The sequence below is a fragment of the Crinia signifera genome, chromosome 3 (genome assembly GCF_055691185.1).
Source record: "Crinia signifera chromosome 3, ASM5569118v1, whole genome shotgun sequence".
NCBI lineage: Eukaryota > Metazoa > Chordata > Amphibia > Anura > Myobatrachidae > Crinia > Crinia signifera.
Genome location: NC_139219.1, coordinates 115,063,711 through 115,090,275, shown reverse-complemented (window position 1 = coordinate 115,090,275; position 26,565 = coordinate 115,063,711). Strand labels below are relative to the sequence as shown.

The 26,565-nt window shown below is 44.0% G+C and overlaps 1 protein-coding gene across 1 annotated transcript in view; it reads left to right on the top strand.

Moving 5' to 3' along the window:
• Positions 1-18,965: 18,965 nt before the first annotated feature.
• LYST (lysosomal trafficking regulator) overlaps positions 18,966-26,565 on the top strand; it is a 574,932-nt gene continuing 567,332 nt past the window's right edge. The window contains exon 1 of the mRNA XM_083176391.1: positions 18,966-19,171. Within this exon, the coding sequence (XP_083032517.1) occupies positions 19,167-19,171 (5 nt within the window). The 5' untranslated portion in view covers positions 18,966-19,166. The remainder of the gene's footprint in view (positions 19,172-26,565) is intronic.

Here is a 26,565-nt window from a genome sequence, read left to right as displayed (position 1 = left end):
ATACTTCTGTCTGTATAATGTTTGGTACCGTTACGTTCCGTTTCCCATGCGCAGTATTCCGGTCATTGCGAATAATTCGCAATTCATACGGTCCGATAGTTACGGACAAAATCCATATTCCAAGGACTATTTCTGTTAAAATGTGTGTGACAAAAGAATCTAGATATAACCGGTTCTTGTAGCTATTTACAACCCCTGACGACGATGCCAACACACAAAGGACTCCAAAGTTCACTCCCCCTGCACCTATGCAAACCAGGTGTAATACTTTGCCCTAATCACTGAGGACTGGACATTCGAACCCTGACCAATAGGAATGGCCTTTGACCTCCCCCTTCTGACCCTATAAGATAGCTAACCCTGGGCGGGCTCGGTCACTTTGGCACTGCTGATATCCCCTCACCAACCCGGGCTATAGTTCTACTTGAATATAGCGAGCTCCGACCGGACTGCGCTGCGCTATTTCCCTGACGGTAACATTTGTATTCCCGTTTTATGTAATGTGGCTGATTATGATTGTATCTGTTTCTGCATCTTTGTAAGTGTTTTAAAGTACTTTTTATTGTTAGATAAGTGTATCACGTGTTACCCTGTATATTCATATTTCTGTAATCCCCTTTTGTCCATTAGGGACTAAATACACTGTTTACGGAGAATCTATCTCCTCACCTTTATACCGTGGTCTCGTCTATTATTCGCATCTAGCGATAAGGTGTATTACGGACATTGTCCTTAACAGTGTATTCGCAGATTAGAGACAAAGTACTGCGAAGGAATCTCCTATTAATGCATTGGTTCTTTCGTGTATAATACACGATAAAGGTACGCTACGCTACGCTACGTTTTGTTCGCATGTAGCTAGGAATATAGGGTACGCAGGTTACGGACATAGTACGTAACCTACGCTTTTCACTTATTGTTCTTTGATCATATAAATATCGGCATTGATAATTGGGGGCTGGCGTCCGGCCGTTTCACACTCTAGAACGCTGTACCAAACGCGCGCCTTGACCTATACCAGCAAAAGGGTGGAAGTGATTATTATTTACCCATTGCTGGAGAGGCCAAGTCCGCGGCGGTGCAGGGTTCGAGAGGTGCTAGCGTTTGAACCCGAAGTACAATAAGTGAAATCCAAGGAAACATTAAGCCACATGTTTTAAAGTATATTAAGTGTTTAGTAAACTGTACTTCTGCCTGCCACAAGTAGTTTAACGGGGTATAGTGTCTTGAGTTGCTTGTTCATTACAGTACATGTGCCACGTGCGATAAGGTTCGCACACGTGGAGACAAAGGCCTGTGTTTATTATAGTACATAGAGGATCCCTTCTGTGCAAAACTATAACTTTTATTGTTAGTTACTGCAGGGCCAGGGACTCCGCCACGTGGCGATAAGTTCTGGGCCTTTTACAGTAACGTGAAGCGTCTATTGTGTATTACGCAAGGTGCTCGCGCACGTGCTTACATTGGGAAATTTTCGCATCTTTGTACGTAATTTACGGATTAAGTGCAGGATTTATTTCGCATCTTTGTACGTAACTTTCGGACGGAGTTAAGGGATTTATTCCATATTTATGCGCAATTACTGCGTATAGCGAAACCCGAGCGCGACCTTGCAAATACACTGTAGAACACGTGGGTGGCCGATTCATCGGCGGCCTGTGAAAAGGTTTAACAAACACACGTACATACGTGGCTGTTCACTGGCACTGCACATGCAGCACACATACTGTAGGAACCCAGAGGTGAATAGTATTTAATCACTAGCTTTATTTAAAACAGTATAGTAACATACTGTGGATAAAGCGGTAATTAATAAGAAGAAAATAAGTTTTTCTTTTATTGTTCATTTTTCCCAAAAACAAGCAACTCAAGCATTATTTTAATAAATTCCTATAGCCATTAAAAGGGATTTATACCTGCATAAGTATCTGGTGAGAAACTATCAACCTAGGAAGATTTTCTGTACAGAAATATTTCAAGTTTAAGTGTAAGGCCAGGTGTAACTAGCACCCAGTGTGAAACAATCACTGAGGTGAACGGGTGTGTGACGACACGACACAGCGCAGTCCAGATCAGGATATTAATTGTGTGTTGAAATAAGACATATAGGTGCACGTGACGACGGGCCCATAGGAACTGCCCCTTTCCTGGATCTACCTATTTTGATCCACCGGGAGGGTACAAGAAGCTAAATCGGAACCCAGTGATCTGATCAGCTGCTTTAGAAATACCGGTTTTGAGGATACAGGAAAAACAAGTTTTGTTGTGTTCTGGAAAATTTGGCCGCACCCTGCAAGTTGACTAGCAGTTCGCTACTAGCCGAAAGACTGTGGTGATTGAGTATTACAACCTCGTAGCCTGCGCGCCTCGCTTAAGTGTGGGACCGTTGCAGGACGCTGAGGAGGAGTGTTTTGGGTATTACTCACTGATAAATTACCCACCGGCCCTTTGAAGTGAACCTATCATTCCCTTAATGGGGAACCGTAGCTCGCACCAAGGGGCCGTGCTACCTAGGGAGGAATTACGCCGACCACAAGGATCGGCGGCATTCATAATGCAGGAAATGACACAGCTCGCACCAAGGGGCCGTGCTACCTAGGGAGGAATTACGCCGACCACAAGGATCGGCGGCATTCATAATGAAGGAAATGACACAGGGCAGCAAGATAGAATTTCCCAGTATTGGTAGTTTCGATCCAGAAGTCTTATCAGCAGTTAGAGATCAGATATGTTTGCTCTTGCCACTCGAAGAAAGAGTTGAACAAAATGAATGTCTAAAATTGTGGCAGAAGGAAAGTACAATCCAAAGGGAACATAATTACCTGTCAGATGCCAGTATAATCAGCCACAGGAATACGAATGTTTCTACTCCCCAATATGTAAAAAAGGGAACAATTCAAGTCCAAAGTGAAACCAAAAATAACCTGAAAATGAATAACTTGTGTACTGTTTTTACCCCCTATAAGCAAGATACAGATCTACAGGAGGGATTCCTGACATCAGCCATCCCTTGCGAAGCTAGCGGAAAGGAGAGAGAGACTGAGACAGCCCAAGCTGCTGCTGCCATCCTGGTCGAGGAGATGGCTGATGCCAGGAACACAATTGGAGACACAGGTAAGTACTCACAACACAGCACAGAGATAGTTATTCCTGGGATGTTGTCCAATGGTGCAGGGGGGATACAAATCCACCCTCTGCACACAGTGGAACCTCCTTGTGGACGGGGAGACAGGGATTAGGTAATGCCTGTAAGGGATAGCGACATGCACAATACGTGGACACGATTGGAGCGTCATTCAATCATCAAAAATTTCCCTGATCCCAGCAAAAATCTGGCAAAGTGTCAGAAATTTGTAAGGGAGCGAGGAAATTCAGATGAGCCCACCAATAAGGATTGGCGATACATGTTGAGAGCTTGCCTCCCTTCACACCTAGATGTCTCGAAATTCATTCGGGACAGTGGTGTGGAGGGCGATAAGATTTTAACTGAACAGGGCAACCAGGAAAATATACGCCTAATAAATATACAATTGGGTGTATATTTCCCAGCGACGGTTGAAAATACTCTGATGTTCACCATCAAACAAAAAGATGGTGAGTCTGCCAGCGGATATTTCAACCATGCTTTGCAGGCGTTGCCAAAACACTCTGGTATCCCCGACCCCAGGGACAACATACATCTTAAGGGAGTGATTGTCTCTGTGCTGATACAAGGTCTTAGGGGAAATTTGAGAACCAGCATAGAAACCATTCACCCCAACTGCAGACAGATGACAATACATACTTTAAAGAAATCTGCTGTTGATCTGGACAAACGATTTATGACAGAAAGACAGACAAACGGCATGCAGAAACTGATAACAGCCGATAGTCACACTTTTAGTAAGGATCCAACCAAAAACATACCACACCCAAGGCAAGACAAGGTAAGACAAAAACAAACCTTATGTTTCAACTGTGGAAACAAAGGACACCTAGCCAGACATTGCAGGGTAAGTAACCATAGGAAACATAACACATATGTAAGTAACTGGGAGACACAATGGGAGGAGACAGGTAGGTCTCAACACATAGCCATAGCCCCACCTAGTAGCCAACGCCGCCCTAAGCATGACACATATATGCAAACAGGGAGTAGGACACACATACACCCCACAACCAGGTAACGTGAGACAATATCTGAGGGAGGAGCCTCAGATATGAGTAAATGTAATGGTTTAAATGTAAAAGTTTTTTTTTTATCAAACCCGTTAACAACATTCCCTCCTGATCTAGGTTGTGCCAAGCAAATAGCAGTTACAATTGGGGTAACAGGAAAAGTGCAGCATTACCCATTGGTAAAACAAATAGAGATCATAATCGGGCCCTTGCATACCAAATGCTCTGTCTTATTGACTGCAGCGGCTACGATTGACCTTCAAATTACAGAACTACCCTGAAAAATAAGTTATGTCTGCTGCTGGACTCCAGAGAATTCATAACTTAGAGACCACAGGACCAGTATGCACGAACTAGATGCAAAATCGTTAGATATACCCCCATGACTAATGCTGCACTGTACTGTTATAGATTTTTTTTTAACCCATCTAAGGTAGCTAAAAACTACAGCACAAATACCGAGTTCCCTTTGAACTAAAGATGGGCAGGACACAGGATTAATGGCAACAATAGCTTCAATAAGAAACCCATTTAAAAACAGAAAGCATAGCGCCACAAAGTACAGCTTCACCATTTGAAACCTGAGCTTGAGCTGGAAAAATACCCAGTGAGATAACAAGGTTCCCAAAAGAGAACTTTTTTTAGCCAATACCCCTAGACACAGCCCATAGTCACAACCCCACTGGGTAAGAGAAAGGAGGGAGGGCTTACAGATCAGAACAGGAGTTGAAAAGGGTGAGAACCAAATAGTTGAGAGCCAATTCCCCCATTGTGCCAAATCCTGGTGTCATCCAAATAAAAGAGAAAATTTCTGTTGCAAAAAATGTACACATAACTGTCATTAATTTCTCTACTTTTTTTTATTTTTTCTCTCTCTCTCTCTCTTTTTCCATTATTTTTTCTTCCCCTACTTTTCTGTTCCAGAAACTTTAGACAGCCACAAAGCCCCTCCCCCGGGTCTTGCAGGATCGCACACTGTCCTTACAGCCCACAAATGGATTGATACCAATACAATGGGTCAATGATCTATTGTTATGTCCTTTCTCATCCACAACACCAGCAGATGGCGATAGACAACTTCTGGTGTATCCTCCTGAGGCAGGACATAAGGTATCTCGGGACAGATTGCGGTTGTGCCTGAACGGTGGGGAGGGGGAAATCTGGGACACATTAATAACCACAAACCCACAAATGATAGAAAAGTAGGTCGAAAGATCTGTCGCACTCCCAGCAGAGAAATACCCATTGTGAATATGCGGTACCCTATAAAGCAAGTAGTCACAATGTATATTTTTCAGTAAACTTTGAACAAAGTCCCAGTAACCTTAAGCATTGCTCCTTATGTTACCCAGGGCAACCACAGCCACCATCTTGTGAAAAGCAGTCCAGGTAGTGCACAAAGCATTCCCCTTCAACAGAGAATGAAAAGGGTTGTAAAACGCATTTACATATAAATAGGTGCAATCACAAAACCCATGTCCTCACAGACAGATGTGGATAGTAAAGAAGAGAAACAGGCCTGATTACAGCCTTTGCCCTGGGTATGACTGACACAAGAGACCATGTGATTTGGAATACTAGACCTGCTGAGGGTGCGACAGATATAGTGACGTAAGAAACCTGGTGATGCCAGCCTGACCAATGTCGTACTGCAGTGTACAATTAAACCCAGGTATTCGAGCACTTCCTACTTGTCTACACAGTGTAGTTGCCATAGCACTACCGGTAAACAAAACTGAGAATGTGGTGTTGGGGTGTGTTTTAACTGGTTATGCTCCTCATATGGGGGGTTATTTTAGTCCATTCTTTCTGACAAAAACCTTCTTAGATGGACAAAACCATGTGCACTGCGGGTGGGGCAGATGTAACTTGTGCAGAGAGAATTAGATTTGGGTGGGGTTTTTCTTCAAAGTGAGATCTATATTGAAGTGTAAAATCATGCAGTCAGTATTTTCCCTGCACAGAAACAAAATAACTCACCCAAATCTAATTCTCTCTGCACATGTTACATCTGCCCTCCTGCACTGCACATGGTTTTGTCCATCTAAGAAGGATTTTGTCAGAAAGAATGAACTAGAATAAACCCCATAGTCTGGACACTCCTAAAATTCTGCCTAAACATGTGAAAAATATTCATCAGCCAATTTCACTAAATGGGAACTTGCATTGATGAATTCTATAAATGTTACCAGTAAAATGGGTAATATTGTAAACCCAGCAACACTCTTACCAGGTGTGCCCTCCAAGGCACAAAGGGTGGGGGCTGGGGCTGAGGTTGCTGGAATGGTGGAGTTTAGTGGGAGCCGAGACGAATATGATTGCATGACATGTTTGAATCAGACCTTTGCAGCATGCCCCCAAAGGGTGGTAACAACCCAGGAAATTCATTTTTTTCCCTTTTTCTTTCCACAACACTGAGAGGGGAAAATTGTACACTGGCTATACCGTAATAGATGGAGAAGGCATAGTAGAGGCTGGACCCCTTGGACGTCTCACTCAGCAACAGCAGCCTCATTAGTAGTGCTGCTGGCTGAGAGAAAAACAGCCAATATTCATGCCGACTGCAAGTACGTTTGTTGGGGTAATGCAGAAGATCTTGGGCCCTATGGCGCCTCAGAGACGTTTGTTTCAGTAGCTGGCACTCCAGTGGCGCAAGCGTTGTAAGTTCAAAAGATTCCTGACAGCCACACAGCTGCCGGACAGAGTGGCTGTTATCAGGTGTAAAGCCCACACCTTCGATAAGAATACAGTGTCACTTGATAATGAACATGCTGGCAAGGCAGCTGGGTGAGCCATGCGCTCTGCGGATAATGTTTGTGTTCCCCCTGTAAATGTCAGTTTATTCACATAGGAATACAAGATTTGTGTCCCCTGCAGGAGAAGCAGTCTGGAAGCCGAAGGGATGTGGACAGGAATAGGAAGATGGACAAGGAAAACCAGTGACTCTGAGAACATGCCAAACTGTCAGGGCAGAGATAGCCCATGGCCTGACTTGTCTTGACAGGGAAGGTATGTGGAAAATTAGTCCGAAATTACTGGTGTGCCCACAGACAGGTAAGACGACAGGGTCATGCCTTACTTGTCTGGGGAAAAAAACTGGAACGGCTGTTCCCACAGAGCCATCTCCGCATCCCTCCTCCAGCAGGATCCTCTGCAGGTAATACAAATTGACTTTGTACAGTCCACTCTAGAAGCGTTTTAGTTATTTATTTACTTATGTTCTTTTATATATATGTATTGATGTTTGTGCGTATAGATATGGCAGCCCAGAAGCACCCCTGAGTATGCAAGTATATATGAAAGATTTTAAGTCATGTGTAAACCTCTAGGGACTGATGGTACACCCCACAATCTCTTTTGTAGTAGTAGAATCACTCTCAGAACTCCACCTCATTTGTCCTCATCGAAACATTGCTTGGCGGGCAGCCACACGCTATGGTAATCCCACAAGGAGATCCTAGACCACACCACGAAAAATAATGCAAAGGATGTATCAACATCTGGAAAACTGCAACAAAAGGACTTTGTTGACACCTGTTGTGAACTGTCATAACCATGAACCAGGAGATGTTGTTGTTTCCCCTGCTTTGCCATATACAGGTTGCTTGATAGACCTTTGAAAAGAACCACCCCAAGTCTTGTTGACCAGCACTACCTCAATAACAAAGTCGCAGAGAGAGAGATTCGGGTACGTTCGTCCTACTGCCAAAAGACCAAAAACCCAGAAGGTCCTTACATTCAAGGGCGAAAGAAAGAAATCGCTAGAGGCACCATTTCGGGAGGACTGGAGAGCAGCTAAGGTCAAGCAACCTGTACAAGCTATAAAAGGGACTGTGACGCACCCCACTGGTAACAGGTTGGAAGGATCACTAACAAGTTTTTTTTCCTTTCTCAGTTTTCTCCATTATTTTGGGTCCTATTCTTGTCTCCCCCACCACTCTTCAAAAGTCAAGGATACTGCTTTCGCACTGCTGCCAGGTATTGGACAGACGATACAGAGTTCTGAGAGTGTGTTACCCGTCCCAGTTTAGGTCAAGGTAGAATCTCTGAGCTTGACACGTTACCCAGGACCGGATGTTTGATAGTGATAATACCAGCATACTTAAAAGCATACCAAAAAGAGAGACAACAAAGAGTTCAAGGGTCTGTTGTCACAAACAATGCCTACCAAAGGATCTGAAAAAACAATTGTATTTAGTGTAACCTCCCCTGTTTTTATTTTTATCCCAAAAATTGTACATTATCCTTCGTCACCCTGAGTAGATTGTTCGATAAATGTGGCCCCTCATTTATCCATGATCCTGGATTGGCCAAAGAGCAGATGGTTTACTCCCCTTCTATGTAAAATTCAAGGATCCAAAAATTATTGTTAGGATTATAAATTTCTGTGTTTTAGGAAATATTTTTTTGTGTGTACTGTGACAGTTTTGTATTTACTGTCAAAGGGTGGACTGTCAATGTCAAGTTTTACACACGCCATTTTAGGATAGTATGGCCGCCATTTTAGTTTGCAGAGTTGCGCAAATAAAGTATACATACCCGAGTCTGTGTGACAAAGTGGACCAGAAGCGCAGCCATCCTATTACACATAAATTCATAATACCATACTTACACCAAATAAAATATAGTTAATTAAAGGTTTAGAGCACTACACATAGTTTAATCAGCATTACATACTTCTGTCTGTATAATGTTTGGTACCGTTACGTTCCGTTTCCCATGCGCAGTATTCCGGTCATTGCGAATAATTCGCAATTCATACGGTCCGATAGTTACGGACAAAATCCATATTCCAAGGACTATTTCTGTTAAAATGTGTGTGACAAAAGAATCTAGATATAACCGGTTCTTGTAGCTATTTATGACCCCTGACGACAATGCCAACACACAAAGGACTCCAAAGTTCACTCCCCCTGCACCTATGCAAACCAGGTGTAATACTTTGCCCCAATCACTGAGGACTGGACATTCGAACCCTGACCAATAGGAATGGCCTTTGACCTCCCCCTTCTGACCCTATAAGATAGCTAACCCTGGGCGGGCTCGGTCACTTTGGCACTGCTGATATCCCCTCACCAACCCGGGCTATAGTTCTACTTGAATATAGCGAGCTCCGACCGGACTGCGCTGCGCTATTTCCCTGACGGTAACATTTGTATTCCCGTTTTATGTAATGTGGCTGATTATGATTGTATCTGTTTCTGCATCTTTGTAAGTGTTTTAAAGTACTTTTTATTGTTAGATAAGTGTATCACCCTGTATATTCATATTTCTGTAATCCCCTTTTGTCCATTAGGGACTAAATACACTGTTTACGGAGAATCTATCTCCTCACCTGTATACCGTGGTCTTGTCTATTATTCGCATCTAGCGATAAGGTGTATTATGGACATTGTCCTTAACAGTGTATTCGCAGATTAGAGACAAAGTACTGCGAAGGAATCTCCTATTAATGCATTGGTTCTTTCGTGTATAATACACGATAAAGGTACGCTACGCTGCGCTACGTTTTGTTCGCATGTAGCTAGGAATAAAGGGTACGCAGGTTACGGACATAGTACGTAACCTACGCTTTTCACTTATTGTTCTTTGATCATATTGTAACCCTCCCCTATCCTGGAAAGGTTAATTATAGGTAAGCTAGTGCCTCCACCCAAGTCAATTTACAATGTAGGTGGCTTGGGAAACCTACGTATTTCTTTATATAGTATAGATAGTTGATTGATATGATAGTGCGGAGCCAGATGCTCCTCACTACTATTCTAACCCCATGCTTTTCTTTATTTCAGGATCCCTGTATCAGCATATGGACTAGAGGACCCAATTATGGTAGGTAAATTTATTGTAGATGTTAGCAATTGTATTAAATTACAAATAGTAAACAGAACAGTTGTTATAGTACTTTCAATATAAAGATATCAATCAACTCAAATATATCTCTAATCTATCCTTAAAACGCTATACATAAACTTACGCATGCAGTACAAAAAAATTACATTCGCTATAATAGCAATTAACTGCCCAGTTAAAAGTAGAAACCCATACAATGCATTGTATTAATATTTTAGTTGGCACGCGTTGGGGCCCATTGTATATTCAGCTGATATAAATATGCTGTTTAGTTTGCCTCTCTGTGAAACTCTAGATGGAAGTGCTGAAAAGTATTAGACTTGGATACTAATGTGTATACTGTATAAAAAGTATCCAATTCAATCAACCTTTTCTTGTTCTCTTTAAAGTCTGCTCTTCTATATACAAAGTAACTTAATTCTGGCTGTTAGCCAAGATATTGATAGACACACAAGACCAGTGTAAAGTACTTGTTTCCGCACTGTTATTTCTCACCCTTCTTGCAGCGTTGCTGAACCTATGCTGTCAGGATGCTTTAATATAGGCTGTACGTTTTGAAGCAGACTGCCTGTGAAACTTCCCTTTGTCACTCCACTTGGGCGCTGTCGCTTTCTTTCTCTGAGCTGTAATTAGCTGTGGACCAAGCTAAGCTGCTGTCAATCCTCATAAGCAGGTAATGATATCAGTGGCATCAGCTTGTGGAAAGGAGTGGGTCTCTTGGCAACCTCAGGAGCTCCCAGTGCTCCCCAGCGCCAGTGTGGGTGGCGCCGGCGCCTATGTTAGGCGAAGCAGAGATTGGAGGGAGATGGCGGATCTCATTTCCTGCAATCAGTGACAGCAACAGCAATCAGCCTGTCCACAGCCGACTAGACAGGCTCCAATCCTGTAGAATGGGAAGGCTTTGTGCAGACCCAGCTACCCGCTGCCAACCACAGTAGGTTATTGAGGGTTTGGGAGGTTGTCTGCTACTTCATATATGCCCACTCTAATGTCTACAGCTGTAGGATTATGGCTCTGGAGGGTCAGTCATCGAAGGAGCGAACAGCAGTCTGTCTCTGGCTGGCAATGACAGTGTTTTTCTCCCCCAGAAACTGATCAGCTGCCCAGCTCGTGGTGAACTGTTACTGCCAGTTTTTCCAACAGTTTGTCCATGCGACACAGCCTTGAGTGACAGCTGCATGCCCAGTGAGGGATCCAGAAAGTTCCTCACTGTCACATGAGCACGACAAACAAATCAACAGAGTGGATACATTTTTCCCTTACATACAACCCACAGAGGGTTACATTGTTCCTCACTGTCACATGAGCACGACAAACAAATCAACAGAGTGGATACATTTTTCCCTTACATACAACCCACAGAGGGTTACAATATAAATATCGGCATTGATACAGGGGTCCTGGGGAAGTGGGGACCCCCCCCAATGAAGGGGTCCCCCCCCCTCCAGGACTTACCAGCCCATGCTGAAAGTCCGGGGCTGTCCCCGATGCCCCTGGGCGGTGGGCATCGGGCTGATGAAAAGTGTAAAAAAAAGAATAAAAACTATTGTCTTATACTGTAGAACTATGAGTCCCAGCAAGCCTACCCCGCATGCTGGGACTTGGAGAACCACAAGTCCCAGCATGCGGGGCATTAAAGGGCCCGCTGGCACTTGTAGTTCCACAGTACAAAAAAATAGTTAAATAAAACACACTGACACCCAGAAAAATAAAAGTTTAATACATCCACAGCCCACACATACTGATACTTACCTACCTTGAGCCCGTAGGTCGTCCCTGGATCCTGGGTCCGGGGTCCTGGGCTCCAGGGCTGAAGAGTCCAGTTCCTGGGCCTTGGTCCTGGTTCCGGGGCTGGTCCGGGGTCCAGGGCTCCAGGGCTGAAGAGTCCGGTTCCGGGGCCTTGGTCCTGGTTCCGGGGCCTTGGTCTGGGGTCCGGGGCTCCTGGGCTGAAGAGTCCGGTTCCGGGGCCTTGGTCCTGGTTCCGGGGCTGGTCCGTGGTCCGGGGCTCCTGGGCTGAAGAGTCCGGTTCCGGGGCCTTGGTCCTGGTTCCGGGGCTGGTCCGGGGTCCTGGGCTCCAGGGCTGATGTCTCTGGGGTCCAGGATCTGAAGTAATCCAAACGGGGTACCTGAGGAAGGAAATCCTACTCACCTGGTCCCAGGCGACGACCCCGGCATCTTCTCCGGCAGACGCGCTGCTCCCGGCTGGTACCCGCTCACGGACTGGAGAGGTGCAGAGATGTTTCATCTTCCGTGCCTTTCCTCTGGATGATTCAAGAAAGTCGGCTCCTGATTGGCCGCTAGGCGGCCAATAGAATCATCCGGAGGAAAGGCGCGGAAGGTGAGACAATCCCAAACACAGCACCTGAATTAGTATTAAAGGGGCAGCTGTCACAGGTTTCAGGTAAATAAGCTTATCTGGGGTGCATGAGAAAGCTATGATCACAGTAACAGAGGTTAATTAAAAATCAACCCAAATATATAGATACAGAAGTACCAACACACTCGCCAGTCCTACGACTGGAACAGATTGCAACACAATTTAGGTGCTGTGTTTGGGATTGTCTCACCTTTAAAAGCCATAAAGTACTTGGCAGTTGAGCTTTAACCCAAGAAAAAAAACACATGTTCATTGTAGCTATGATGTGTAAGCAGTGGCCAGGTTCCTAAAGCTGTGTACACACGGGGGCGATAGGGGCTGAAATCACTGGAAATATGGTCGCAGTTGACCATATTGCCAGTTATGGGAGTGTGCCCCGGCGATAAATTGCCGGGTGCGCGCTCCCGTTTTCAGCCCCTTTCTAATCGCTGGTCGCAGGAGCTTGCTCCTGCTACCAGCTGATTACCTCTGCGGCACCCACAGCAGAGGTTCCCTTTCATCAGCGACCATCTCTGGTCGCTGATGAAAAGGAGAAACTGAGCAATATATTGTTCAGCCATATATTGCTAGTAATATATGGCTGAGCAATATATCTCCCCCGTGTGTACGGGGCTTTAGAAAACCAGTTGTTAGTGTAGGACTTGCAGTGAAATGGGGTCCCTTGGCGATGAGCTGCAAGCTTAAATGCATTGATCAATTCATGAACTAAAACCCCATTATTTATTTAATTGATTATTTTAATGCTAAGGTGAGTTAGTTTGTTGTAGTGAGTGCTGGGCCCCCTTTCTATATATATATATACATACAGTACTATTTTTCTGGAAAAATAGGTTCAGAAACTCCAGGTCTGGCGGTGGATCAATTAAATGAAAAAAAAAAACATATATAATAGAGTGAGGTAGGGAGAGATAGATGTATATATTGTATTTAGAAAAAAAGGCACTCACAGGTGACTTTAAAATAAAACTTATCTTATGAAAAGTACATTTTCAGTTCCTGATGATGTCATATTTAATTAGAGGTTCAGGAACTGAGTTCCTGCTGGTTCCTGCTGAAAAATAGCACTATATATATATATATATATATATATATATATATATATATATATATATATTGCCATCTAAATAGTGAAATAATTTATTGAAATATTTTGACATATGCTTTTTACTTATTCGGTCAGACATGGGATGGGTATAAAATTCCCCATCCTTCGGTTCATCAGTGGTAAAGGTAAAGGATCGGGAGTAGACATTTCCTTAAAGGTGTGTACACACGCTTCAATTTGCTTTAGATTCGAGGCCCGATTCGATTTTCCATTAGATTTGGCATTAGAACTTTGCTTTCAATTTGGCATTAGATCTGTACTTTTGCATTCGATATCAATATCGAATTTGATTTACATTCAAGGTACAGTGTACACATTCGATTTACTGGATCGAATTCGATATTTATTTTCGTTATAGAGAAAACGGGAGCTGCAAATGCAGATTGAAATCATCTTAAAAACCATTCAATTTCGGTTTGATTTTGCTTCTATAAGCAAAATCGAATTGAAAACATGTCAGAAGCGTGTGTACACCCCTTAAGAGCACTGGCCTCTGCTGAAGAGATGGGATGTTGCAACTGGTCAGGACATACTAGAGTAGAGATGGGTCGTTCGCGAACGATCCGGCTCTTTTGAACGGTTCCCGTCACAGAACGAGGGAGCCGGCGATCCCAAAATGGTGATCTGGATCAGTTTCGTTTTGCATTGCATACAATACAATGCATTGCTTGAGCTCAGCACTGCCACCTTTGGCAGCTGAGATATTTTCTTCTAATTGGAGACTGTGAGTGAATAGAAAAACAAGGCTGCTTGTGCTGTTGCTGCTGCTGCTGCTGCTGCTGTGTCATGTGCAGATCTAGATTCTTCTTGAAGCCCTGAAGGAGGTCAACAGCAGACTCAGCAGAGGCATTGCAAGATTGCTTCACCATCTTCTACTAGTACAGTATCACAGAAAGTTGTGTAGAAGTATGAACACACATTCTCACAGACACACAGACTTTAGTTAGGCAGTGCACATGTTTTTTTTTTTTTTTTTACTAGATCTGTGTTTGCTGGGCTGTGTAGTACTTTTAACTTTAATTTGGAGGGGGAGGGGGCCTTCTTTTAGCTTTCATTCGGGGGGGGGGGGGGGGGCTTGGCAATGAGCAAATTTAGTCCCCCTTGGCAATGAACAAATTTAATCCCCCTTGGCAATAAGCAAATTTAGTCTCCCTTGGCAACAAGCAAAATGAATACCGCTTTTACACCGCCGCAAAACCCCGGGTCTTCAGCGGGTCAGACCCCGGTCAGCGGCAGTGTAAATGAGACACGCCGTGTCCCTTTACACAGGACTTCTACCCAGGTCCTGGGAACTGGATTGTTCGTCAGACAAGCGTTGGTCAGACAGTCACTAGGTCGACATGCAGAAAGGTCGACATGGGAAAATGTCGACATGGGAACAGGTCGACATGGAACAAGGTCGACGTGGTTTTAGGTCGACATGGACGTTAGGGTGACATGAGGAAGGTCGAAAGGTCATAAGGTCGACATGGGGTTTTCGCTGTTTTTTGACCCGAATGTCAACACAGTTGGAAGTGAAATCGGACCCTCGCATCGCTAGCAATGCTTCGGGCACAGTGGCTCACTTCGCTTGCCACACTATTATAATCTCACTCCATGCCCTAGGGCATGAAATACCGCCTGTCGGCACATGTCGGCTCAAAAAACAGTGAAAATCCCCATGTCGACCTTATGACCTGTCGACCTTCCTCATGTTGACCTATAACCATGTAGACCTTGTTCCATGTCGACGTAAAACCACAACGACCTGTAACCACGTCGACTTTTTCAACACACCCTGTATGTTACCTTGTCATTTGTTTTTTGTTTGCTATGGACACTTTGCGGCGCCTTATAAATAAACGTACTACTATTACTACTACTACTAACCACGTCGACCTTGTTCCATGTCGACCTAAAACCACGTCGACCTAAAACCATGTCGACCTAGTGTTGTTGACCTAATGTCAACCTAGTTCAGTCGACCAAACGACCGTTTCCCCAGGTCCTGACCTGGGTAGAACATGACTATGACCTGGGTAGAGGGCAGTCGGTGTAAATGGGTACACTGGGTCATCCGACCCGGCTCCCATTTACATCAATGGGGGACCGCAGCATCCGCAGGTTGGACAGGGGGGCACAGACAGCCTGCGCTGCTGTCTGCTATATTCAGCAGACAGCAGCGGAGGAGGTGAATGGATGCCGGTGTGAGGCATCCATTCACCTCCAGGACGATGGCTGGAGGGGTGCACGGGGGCTGGGGGCAGCCCAGCAGCTTACCTTGGTGCTGGGCTGTCCCCAGCATGGCGATCAGTGGTCCCGGCGGGGATCACCGCGGGCCTGGCGCTTGGAGATGATGTCATTACATTTCTCTAAAATGTGCAATGTACAGAACGCTTTAAGGAGCCGCATCCCGCTGTAAGCTCCTCTTCTCCTTCTGACACCCTCCGTGTACTCCCTGGCTAGCAGCTGTACATGTACCAGAGACATGGTATCTTCTACTCTAGTAAGCCAGTATCCCCTAAATTTATCATCGGGGAACCGCAGCAGGAATCTCCGATCCCTGCTGCGATCCCCCTTTCAGCGCCGCCGAGCGCATCCCCATAGGTTTCTATGGGGGATGCGAAGCTGCCCGAAGTATCAACATCGGGCATCCCGGCTTCGCACCCCTGGGCTACTGCCATTCTGAGATAGCGATAGCCCATTGTAGTCTATGCCTACACATCGCACTGCCCGGCTCGGATGAGAGGGGTCAGCGGGGGTCTGACCCCCCGGCTTCCGGGTTAGGGCTTCGCAATATGATCAATACCCCCAGGACACCACCTTCTCACAAAGGATTATTCCCTGTATTTGTCATTGTACAAGTATATAGGTACCGTGTTTCCCCGATAATAAGACCTACCCCGAAATTAAGCCCTACCCCAGATTTTGGACATTGGTCCAAAATAAGCCCTATTAAATTTTCCATGTATTCAGTTCCAGACAATAACCCCCGCTAACCTCCGCTCGCGGTATTTAGAGAGCACAGGCTTCTACAGAAGCCGCTCCTGCTCTTGGTCCCAGGGATGCATTGCGGGAGGCGGCGTGACGTTGCCGCGCACATCACCCGGCTGCAGCACAGCACGGAGCACTGGCACAGCTAAGAGAGAAAGGATTTGTGATTAAAGGAGGCTGTTACGGTACGTTCCCGCTATTTAACGGAGGACTGGGGCATGTTTTAAAGGAGGACTGGGGCATGTTTAAAAGGAGCATTGGGGCATGTTTACCATAGCAAGGGGGATCAGGGCATGTCAAAGATGGCGGACTGTGGGCATTTTTAAGATTTTTGACATTTGCTGTCAATGTCTATTAAAATAAGACCTACCCCGAAAATAAGCCCTATGGTGTTTTTTGTTGGTTTAAAAAAAATAAGACAGTGTCTTATTATCGGTGAAACACGGTAGGCATGAGGGAAATGGTTGTATTTAATGGGTGAGTAGACACTTTTATTTTTATATCATAGGGACCCCCTCCTCCCTCCCGAAACTGGCAATGAAAAGGGGTCTTCAAGAGGGAGGCCTGATTTGTACAGTGAGCCACAGAATGTCAGACTCCACCTCCCCCTACTGCCGTATCCGGCGAGGTGTATGCCTGAAATGCTGAGCGCCTATTGGGGAGATATTCAAGGGTAGGGGCTACAGGCTAATTGTAGTAGTACAGAGACCGGTAGCCCCACAGGAAGGGACCCTGAGATATATAAGGGGGCAAACCCAACGTATTCAATATTCAATTATCTACTGTGTTTACCACGCACGGCTATTCAATTATTAGTCAATTTCCCCTGTGTGTAAAACCATAGATTCTATGGGCTAATACTGCGGAGAACAATCTATGTTAAGTGCACCACCTAGGTCAGGGTTAGAGAACCTTTGGCCCCAGCTGTTGCTGGACTACACATCCCAGCATTCCCTGCAACAGTTTTATCATGGCCAAATAGCAAATTGTAGCAGGGCATGCTGGGATGTGTAGTCCAACAACAGCTGGAGGGCCAAAGGTTCCCCATCTCTGACCTACGACTTTGCTCTGTTTCTGGACTTCCCTCTTAACGAATGATTGCTATTACCTGTTCTAAACAGGTAGATGGGTAAGAAAGGTGTTTCCACACAGGTAATAACAATCAAACATTAAGAGGGAAGTCCAGAAACAGAGCATTGTGTCCCTCCTGGAAAGGGTCATGTTGGGAGGTATGGTACACTAACTCAGGGTTCCCGACCCTCCCGGAATTTGCGGGAGTCTCCCGAAAATCGGGCCCTTCCTCCCGGCCCCCGGAAGGGTGGGCAACCCTCCCGGAATCAGGGGGACCCCCACTGAGCCCCCCGATCGCGGCATTTATATGCCGCAATCCGCGGGTCTCAGGGGAGGGGGCGGAGCTAAAACGGCACAATCGTAACGTTTTAGCCCCGCCCCCTCCATGGAAATCAGTTATTTCTGCTATTTGCTATAATGGGGACGGGGCTTAATGACGTCACAGTTAAGCCCCGCCCCCAAAACTCGTAATGCAAGATTCCTCTCCGGGATTCTCCCGGAGAGGATTTTTTTAAAGTCGGCAACCCTGCACTAACTCAAACCATAAATAACTGTCTTTTTTACACAAACTGAGTCGTTGACTTGCCAAAGGATCCGTTTCTTTCCACTGACCGACCCGGGCGGACCCGGATCCGCTCAGTGACCCGTTTTGCCCATCTCTAGTTAAGAGTGCTGCAGCTGGGTGGGTAGCAAAGAGCTGAACGAGACTCCCCACTATAACTCCTCCCAACACTAGCAGTACAGTAGGTGGCCTATGAGGGAACATAAAATTCCTTTGATTTCAGGAATTCCTACACAGGCAGAAATTGATTTGCATCACCTGAAGATAATGTAAACCCATGATGTGCATAAGCCAGTATGGCATTGGTATTGTCAGAGTGATACGATGCTGTTAAATGGATACAATCGGATTCTTCCCAGGATCCCATAGATGCCTACTCTCCTGCATTCTGCAGGAGACTCCTTGAAATAAAATTAATCTCCCTGTCTCCTTGAAAAGTCTAGAAATCTCTGATTCATACCCTCCAACTTGACCCATTGCATTCAGTACACAATGCTCTGCTCCTGGACTTCCCTCGTAATGTATGATTGCCATCACCTGTGTGGAACTATGTAATTGACGAGGTTAAATATAAAAATAAATCAGAGATATATACAATCAGATTTGCACTTGAAATTTATTACATATGCATCACATTTATTTATATATTTTTCTTGATAAATGTGCAGCTTTGTTATCCCCTAGACTAGTTTCTGTTTGGTTTAGAACTCTAGATTCTAGTGGGCGAAAGGACCTCTGACGGCACTAGGATCTGGCAAATACAAGAGTATACAGTAGCGTCTCACATATAGCCTCAGCCTAGGCCGTACGCTACAGCAGTGACGCCACGTGATCTCCGCCTGACCTCTGGCGCAGGGCACGGGTCTCGTGAAGTCTCGCGGCATCAGCCAGGCAGCCTTGCTGCTGCTGCTGGCGATGAGAATCCATCTCTTTGGTGGGCAGCGCATGATCTGCAGTAAGCCCGGCAGTGCCGTGTGATACAGAGCTGTTTCCGCTGCAACTGCCACGGTTACTCCCTGCAGTCGTTTGCCGATGTGGTGTTTCGTTCTTTAGGCTCCACCACTGCTGTGATGAGGTACCGGGCTTATGTTTTTATGTTCATACAGTCTGACTTGTTTTGACGTGGGCTGTCGGATATTATAACGTGTGCAATTTATTACTTTGCAGTAAAACATAGATATATAATATCCAATAGTTTTGTCTTTGTTTAATCAGTAGTACAACAGAAAAATACTTTAAAATGCTCATCTTGGAGGACATATGATGAAAGGAGGTTTGACAGATGGTCCATCTTTGGCATAGGAACACTAGTACACTATCGGCCTGATTCAGACTTGCTCGCTGAGCTGCGAGTGTTCGCAGCTGTGCACACGGGGAAAATAACTCACCATCGAATGATTCCCTCCCCCCCCTGCTTACAGCACCGAAAAAGTCTAGACTCTCCCGGCGCAGTGAAGGCAGTGGGGAGGGCGCTGATTATGTCAGCGACCCTCCTTTCCAATGACCGGTGAACACCTGTGTTTTCTGGGGCATGCCCAGAAAACGATACATTACTGCTCCTAAACTTCTGCATGGTGTCCAATCACGGTAGAGACTAGATCCCCTTCAATTTTGATTACAGGATGTGATGTTCAGTGAGGGCGGAAGTAGTTAGATGCCCTCAGAACGTCTTTTTTATTTTATTTATCTGTAATTCACGTAGGTACAGTATAGGTTATTTTGTTTTATTTTAGCTGCATTGTACCCTCGCGGGCTCGCTTCGCTCGCCACAGATTTATATTCCCCCTCCAGGTATACGCGTACCCAGGGCATGATGGGAAAATTGTCAAAACTGAAGGGGATCTAGACACTACCTGTCAATCACCTTGCGAGCAGCCAGCAAAGGCTATCCTTTGTTGGTTACCGATGGATGGCTCACCCACTGCATACTGTGCGCATGCTTGGTAGTTCGATTATCGGACGGGCGAATTCTCCCTGCCCGAATGGGCCTGAATCTGACGAGGCTGAAGTTGGCTTCTTATTCGAGCTCCAGCTTCTTATTCGAGCTCCAGCTTCTTATTCAGAACAATCACTTTTACAAGGGTTAATGAATCATGGACCACAAATTTGACTGCAGAAACCTGCACAGGGGGGTCACGTACATATGACCCACTAGCAATTTCTTTTGACCAACAAGGTTTTGGGCAGAAATTAGGCTCTAAAGTGGGCATGGGTCCCAGAATTCATCATTTTGAATAAGTAGCTGGTGTTCTGCAACGGTTAAACAGCGTTGGTCAAAAAATATTACACTGGAAACCCGCACAGGGGGGTCACTTACATATGACCCACTTACCATTTCTTTTGACCAACAAGGATTTGGGCAGTAATAGGGCAGTAAAGTGGGCATAGGTCCCAGATGTCATCATTTTGAATAAGTAGCTGGTGTCCTGCAAGGGTTAAACAGCGTTGGTCAAATAAATTTACACTTGGAATCCACACAGGGGGGTCACTTACATATGACCCACTTGTCATTTCTTTTGACCAACAAGGATTTGGGCAGAAATAGGGCACTAAAGTGGGCATAGGTCCCAGATTTCATCATTTTGAATAAGTAGCTGGTGTCCTGCAAGGGTTAAACAGCGTTGGTCAAACAGTATGACACTTGAAACCTGCACAGGGGGGTCAGATACATATGACCCACTTGCAATTTCTTTTGACCAACAAGGATTTGGCCAGAAATTGGGCAGGAAACTGGGCATAGGTCCCAGATGTCATTATTTTGAAGAAGTAGCTGGTGTCCTGCAAGAGTTAAACAGTGTTGGTCAAAACATATTACACTTGGAAACCGACACGGGGGTCACCTACATATGACCCACTTGCAATTTCTTTTGACCAACAAGGATTTGGGCAGAAATACGGCACTAAAGTGGGCATAGGTCCCAGATGTCTTCATTTTGAATAAGTAGCTGGTGTCCTGCAAGGGTTAAACAGCGTTGGTCAAAAAATATTACAATGGAAACCCGCACAGCGGGGTCACTTACATATGATCCACTTGCTATTTCTTTTGACCAACAAGGATTTGGGCAGAAAATGGGCACTAAAGTGGGCATAGGTCCCAGATTTCATCTTTTTGAATAAGTAGCTGGTGTCCTGCAAGGGTTAAACAGCGTTGGTCAAAAAATATTACAATGGAAACCCGCACAGGGGGGTCACTTACATATGACCCACTTGCCATTTCTTTTGACCAACAAGGATTTGGGCAGTAATAGGGCAGTAAAGTGGGCATAGGTCCCAGATGTCATCATTTTGAATAAGTAGCTGGTGTCCTGCAAGGGTTAAACAGCGTTGGTCAAAAAATTTTACACTTAGGATCCACACAAGGGCGTCACTTACATATGATCTACTTGCTATTTCTTTTGACCAACAAGGATTTGGGCAGAAAATGGGCACTAAAGTGGGCACAGGTCCCAGATTTCATCTTTTTGAATAGGTAGCTGGTGTCCTGCAAGGGTTAAACAGTGTTGGTCAAAACATATTACACTTGAAACCGACACAGGGGGGTCACCTACATATGACTCACTTGCAATTTCTTTTGACCAACAAGGATTTGGGCAGAAAATGGGCACACAAATGGGCATGGGTCCCAGATATCCCTGTGTGGATTCCAAGTGTAAATTTTTTTGACCAACGCTGTTTAACCCTTGCAGGAAACCAGCTACTTATTCAAAATGATGAATTCTGGGACCCATGCCCACTTTAGTGCCCAATTTCTGCCCAAAACCTTGTTGGTCAAAAGAAATAGCAAGTGGATCATATGTAAGTGACGCCCCTGTGTGGATCCTAAGTGTAAAATTTTTATATATATAGTGTAAAATTATGTATATGTGTATATATATATATATATATATATATATATATATATATGTGTGTGTATATATATATATATATATATATATATATATATATATATATGTATATATATATATATATATGTATATATATATATATATATATATATATATATATGTATATATATATGTATATATATATATATATATATATATATATATATATATATATATATATATATATATATATATATATATATATATATATATATATATATATATATATATATATATATATATATATATATATATATTAGGGCGGAGTGAAAAAACTAAAATTGAGAAATTCAAAATCGGCTAGTGTGGGAAAGTTGTGACTTGACCTGAATAAGAAACGTGCAAAAGCTTTTTGATCTGAGTCAACATCTTCTGTTCTGGCAAGAGGCCTGAAGTTTCACTTTTTAGGTGAAAATGACGAAACCTATTAAGATGCTCCAATCTAGTTATAATTATGTCAGGATGTCTTAGAGTGGTTCATTAATATACTTTAGCATAGTAAAAGAGAGTACGAGATTGTCCTAGTGCAAAGTGACTGACTGGCGGGAGAAAAAATCCCTAATAATTGACCCATTTTCATGGTCACAATTGTGAATATTGTGTGTTTTCTCCTGAACGTGTTTATAATAGAAGAAGCACAAATACTCTAAATGGAATTTCGGTGACACTGTGTGAAATATAACACTGCATAATAGCCCTTAATCAGACCTGATCGCAGTACAAATTTGTTCTCAAATTGGGCAAAACAAATGCTGCATTGCAGGTGGGGCAGATGTAACGTGCTGAGAGAGTTAAATTTGGGTGGGGTGTGTTGAAACTAAAATCTAAATAGCAGTGTAAAAATAATGCAGCAGGTATTTACCCTACACAGAAACAAAATAACTCAACATAAATCTAAAGGTGGCCATACATCTACAGATCGATTGTCAGATGTGGCTGTCGTCTTTTTTGCATGTTGACAGAGCTGAGTGCCGCACCACCCGCCATTCCTATGACATGCTCAACCACGAGCTGTGAAGGCACCAGCGCAAGCTTATTCAAGCAGAGGGAGTGCCGGTCCTCCACGGATTGTGTATATATATATATATATATATATATATATATATATATATATATATATATATATATATATATATATATATATATATATATATATATATATATATATATATATATATATATTATGGTAACCAGGCAACCCCTATAAACAAAGAAGTGAAAAACACTTTTGTAAAAGATACATGCAATGAATGTCTGCTCAATACTTATAAATACACTGTATGTTGCAAGTCGCTACATATGGAAAAACAGGTTATATAAACATAAATAAACCTGAACTGTCAACTTTGACAATGATGAAATGCACGTATATCATGCAGGGTATTTACAAGAAACAAGAAAAACTACAATGTTCATTCAAGCCCAGGGGGTGTACCGTGTTTAGACGGTGTATCCATCTAGTTTCTAACTGGAGTAGAAGTTTACCCTGGTCTCCCCCCCCCTGACATTAGATGGGACTTGATCAATGATTTTATAATTAAATGTAGCCAAACTATGGCTGTTTTCTCTAAAATGTCGGGGGACAGGTTGCACATTGGGTACTTTTTTGCCCTCAAGAGATTGCCTTATGGTTGACCTGTGTGTCGCCATTCTTTCCTTAAATTGTCTGGTGGTCTTCCCCACGTAGAGGAGACCACACGGACATTTTATAGTGTACACAACGTAAGTGCTTGAACAGATCAGTACATGTTTAATGGGGATTTTTTCCCCGGAGTGGGGATGAGAGATATAACTACCTGTTTCCAAAAATCGACAAGTCGTGCAATTGATGCACTTGTAACATCCTGTTTTTTTAGTAAGGAAGTTACTATTGGATTTCTTTTGATGTTTAGAGACATCATTTCTCACCAACCAATCTTTAAGATTGCGTTGTCGCTGGAAACTGGGTAAGATCGTTCTGCGGGTAAAGCCCTTATTGGAAGGATCTTTCTGTACAAGTGGCCACATGTCACGGGTCATTTTAACAATGTCTGGGCTAGCTGGGCAATATTTTTGCACAAATGGAATGCGTTCCATTCCTGGTTGTATGGCTTGATTTTTATTCTTTGGATACAAGGCTAATTTTCTCGGTGTTTTTAATACTTTTTCTTTTACTGCTATTAATTCATTTTTTTTGTAACTTCTTATTAGGAACTTGTTGATCATTAGATCAATTTCCCGTTCTGTGTCCTGTATATTGTCACAAATCCTGTGCGCTCTCAGGAACTGCGACATAGGTAGACCCTTTTTGGTCGACACAGGATGTTGACTCGAGTGATGTAGAATCGTGTTCCTGTCTTGGCAGGCAGGTTTTAATGGCACCCTGTACCAGAGAAATTTGAACGTCCAGATAATGGACTGTTGTATCACTGATTTCATATGTAAATTTTATGGTGGAATCCACCTGATTAACTTTATCAATTAAATTGATCAGTTCATGTTTGGGTCCTGACCAAATCAACAGGAGATCGTCGATGTAACGAATAAAGAACAAAATATTGCTGCTGGTTTGCACATCGCTCAAAAAGAATTCTCTCTCCACTTCAAACATGTAGCTATTTGCAAACGCCGGAGCTACGCAAGATCCCATTGCGCAGCAAATACCATTGCCCGTCAAACAAAAAATAATTTCTTGTAAGTGTTAATCTCAATAAATCAATGAACAACGACAAATCTGGTCCTTTGTAAAAAGGACTGGAGGTAAGCAGCCTCCGGGTCGCCTCTATACGTGCCCCATGTGGTATGCTAGTATAAAGGCTCACCACATCAAGTGTGCACAACAGGCTGCCCTCAGGAATCTCTGGCAAACTTTGCAATTTAAGAATCAAGGAGGTGGTATCTTTAAGATACGTATTTTGTGCTTGAACAGTAGATTGTAGTGAAAGTCCAGAAATTTTGAAGTCTTATAATAAACAGAGTCCCTTGCTGCTATGATCGGCGTGCCCGGCGGGTTAATGGGATTTTTGGGATGGAATAAAGTACCGGGGCAATGGGATGTTCCTCATACAGCAATTTGGCAGTGGTGGATGTGATCGTACCCTCCTGCACTGCTTCTTCCAAGATTTTGAACAGTTCCTGGTTGAATTGTTCTGTAGGATCTCTGGGAAGTATGCGATATACATCAGAATCGTTTAATTGCCTGTACAGTTCACACTTATATTGCTCAAGGCTCTGTACCACGATACCACCACCTTTGTCCGCAGGGTGGATAACCAAAGAATCATCTTTACTCAGTGTTTTCAATGCTTGCATCTGCTTTTTGGTCAAATTGGTCGACTGATTTTGTCAACTTGCCGATTTGTATGGTTTTATAACCCAGAACTTTGTTGAATGTTTTTAAAGACTGAGTGTTCGTTGGCGGATCAAACACTCAGCCGGGCATGCCGATCATAGCGGATTGAACACTGCCGGGCAGGCCGATCACTCAGCCGGGCAGGCCGATCATAGCAGCAAGGGACTCTGTTTATTATAAGACTTCAAAATTTCTGGACTTGATGGGTAATGCTTCTTGTGTAGTGGTATTTTCCACGGTAGGTGTTCTGTCAAAGTGGTCCTTGAGTCTCAGTCTGCGGTTGACTTTATAGGAATCTATCCTCCACTGAAACTCGTCAAACTGGGTTGTGGGGACAAAAGTGAGTCCTTTGCTTAGGACTGCCATTTCGTCCTCTGTCAGGGACCTATTTGACAGATTAAATACTAGGCTTTGCTCTTGTTTTTTCTCTTGGTTTTTGAGGATGCGGAGGTACTGGCCACCTCTTCTGGTGGGCTGTCATCTCTAACCCGGCCTGCCCGGGTCCTCACCCCTAAAGGGGGCTTGCGTTTAGAGTGTGTATCCTCAGGTTCGCTTTGGGTGGAGTGCCCTAGAGGTTTCTGTGTCACCCCAGGCTTTTCTAGACTTCCAAGGTTTTCTGCGGGGTTTACTTGGGAAACCTGTGGCGCTGGTGTTGGCCCAGGTATACACGTTATTTTCCAAGTAATCTTTGTGGACTGTATCAAGTTTATTACGCTTAAACTTCACGAGTTCAAGACGATACGTGTTGATTTGTTCAGACAATTTGTCTAGCCACGGTGTTTGCGTGTCTGCTTTTAGGGCGTCCAAATGCAATACTATAAATTCAACCGCAGACTGAGACTCAAGGACCACTTTGACAGAACACCTACCATGGAAAATACCACTACACAAGAAGCATTACCCATCAAGAGTACATCCACCTTCGATCCGCCAACGAACACTCAGTCTTTAAAAACATTCAACAAAGTTCTGGATTATAAAGCCATACAAATCGGCAAGTTGACAAAATCAAAGTCGACCAATTTGACCAAAAAGCAGACGCAAGCATTGAAAACACTGAGTTAAGATGATTCTTTGGTTATCCGCCCTGCGGACAAAGGTGGTGTTATCGTGGTACAGAGCCTTGAGCAATATAAGTGTGAACTGTACAGGCAATTAAACGATTCTGATGTATATCCCATACTTCCCAGAGATCCTACAGAACCATTCAACCAGGAACTGTTCAAAATCTTGGAAGAAGCAGTGCAGGAGGGC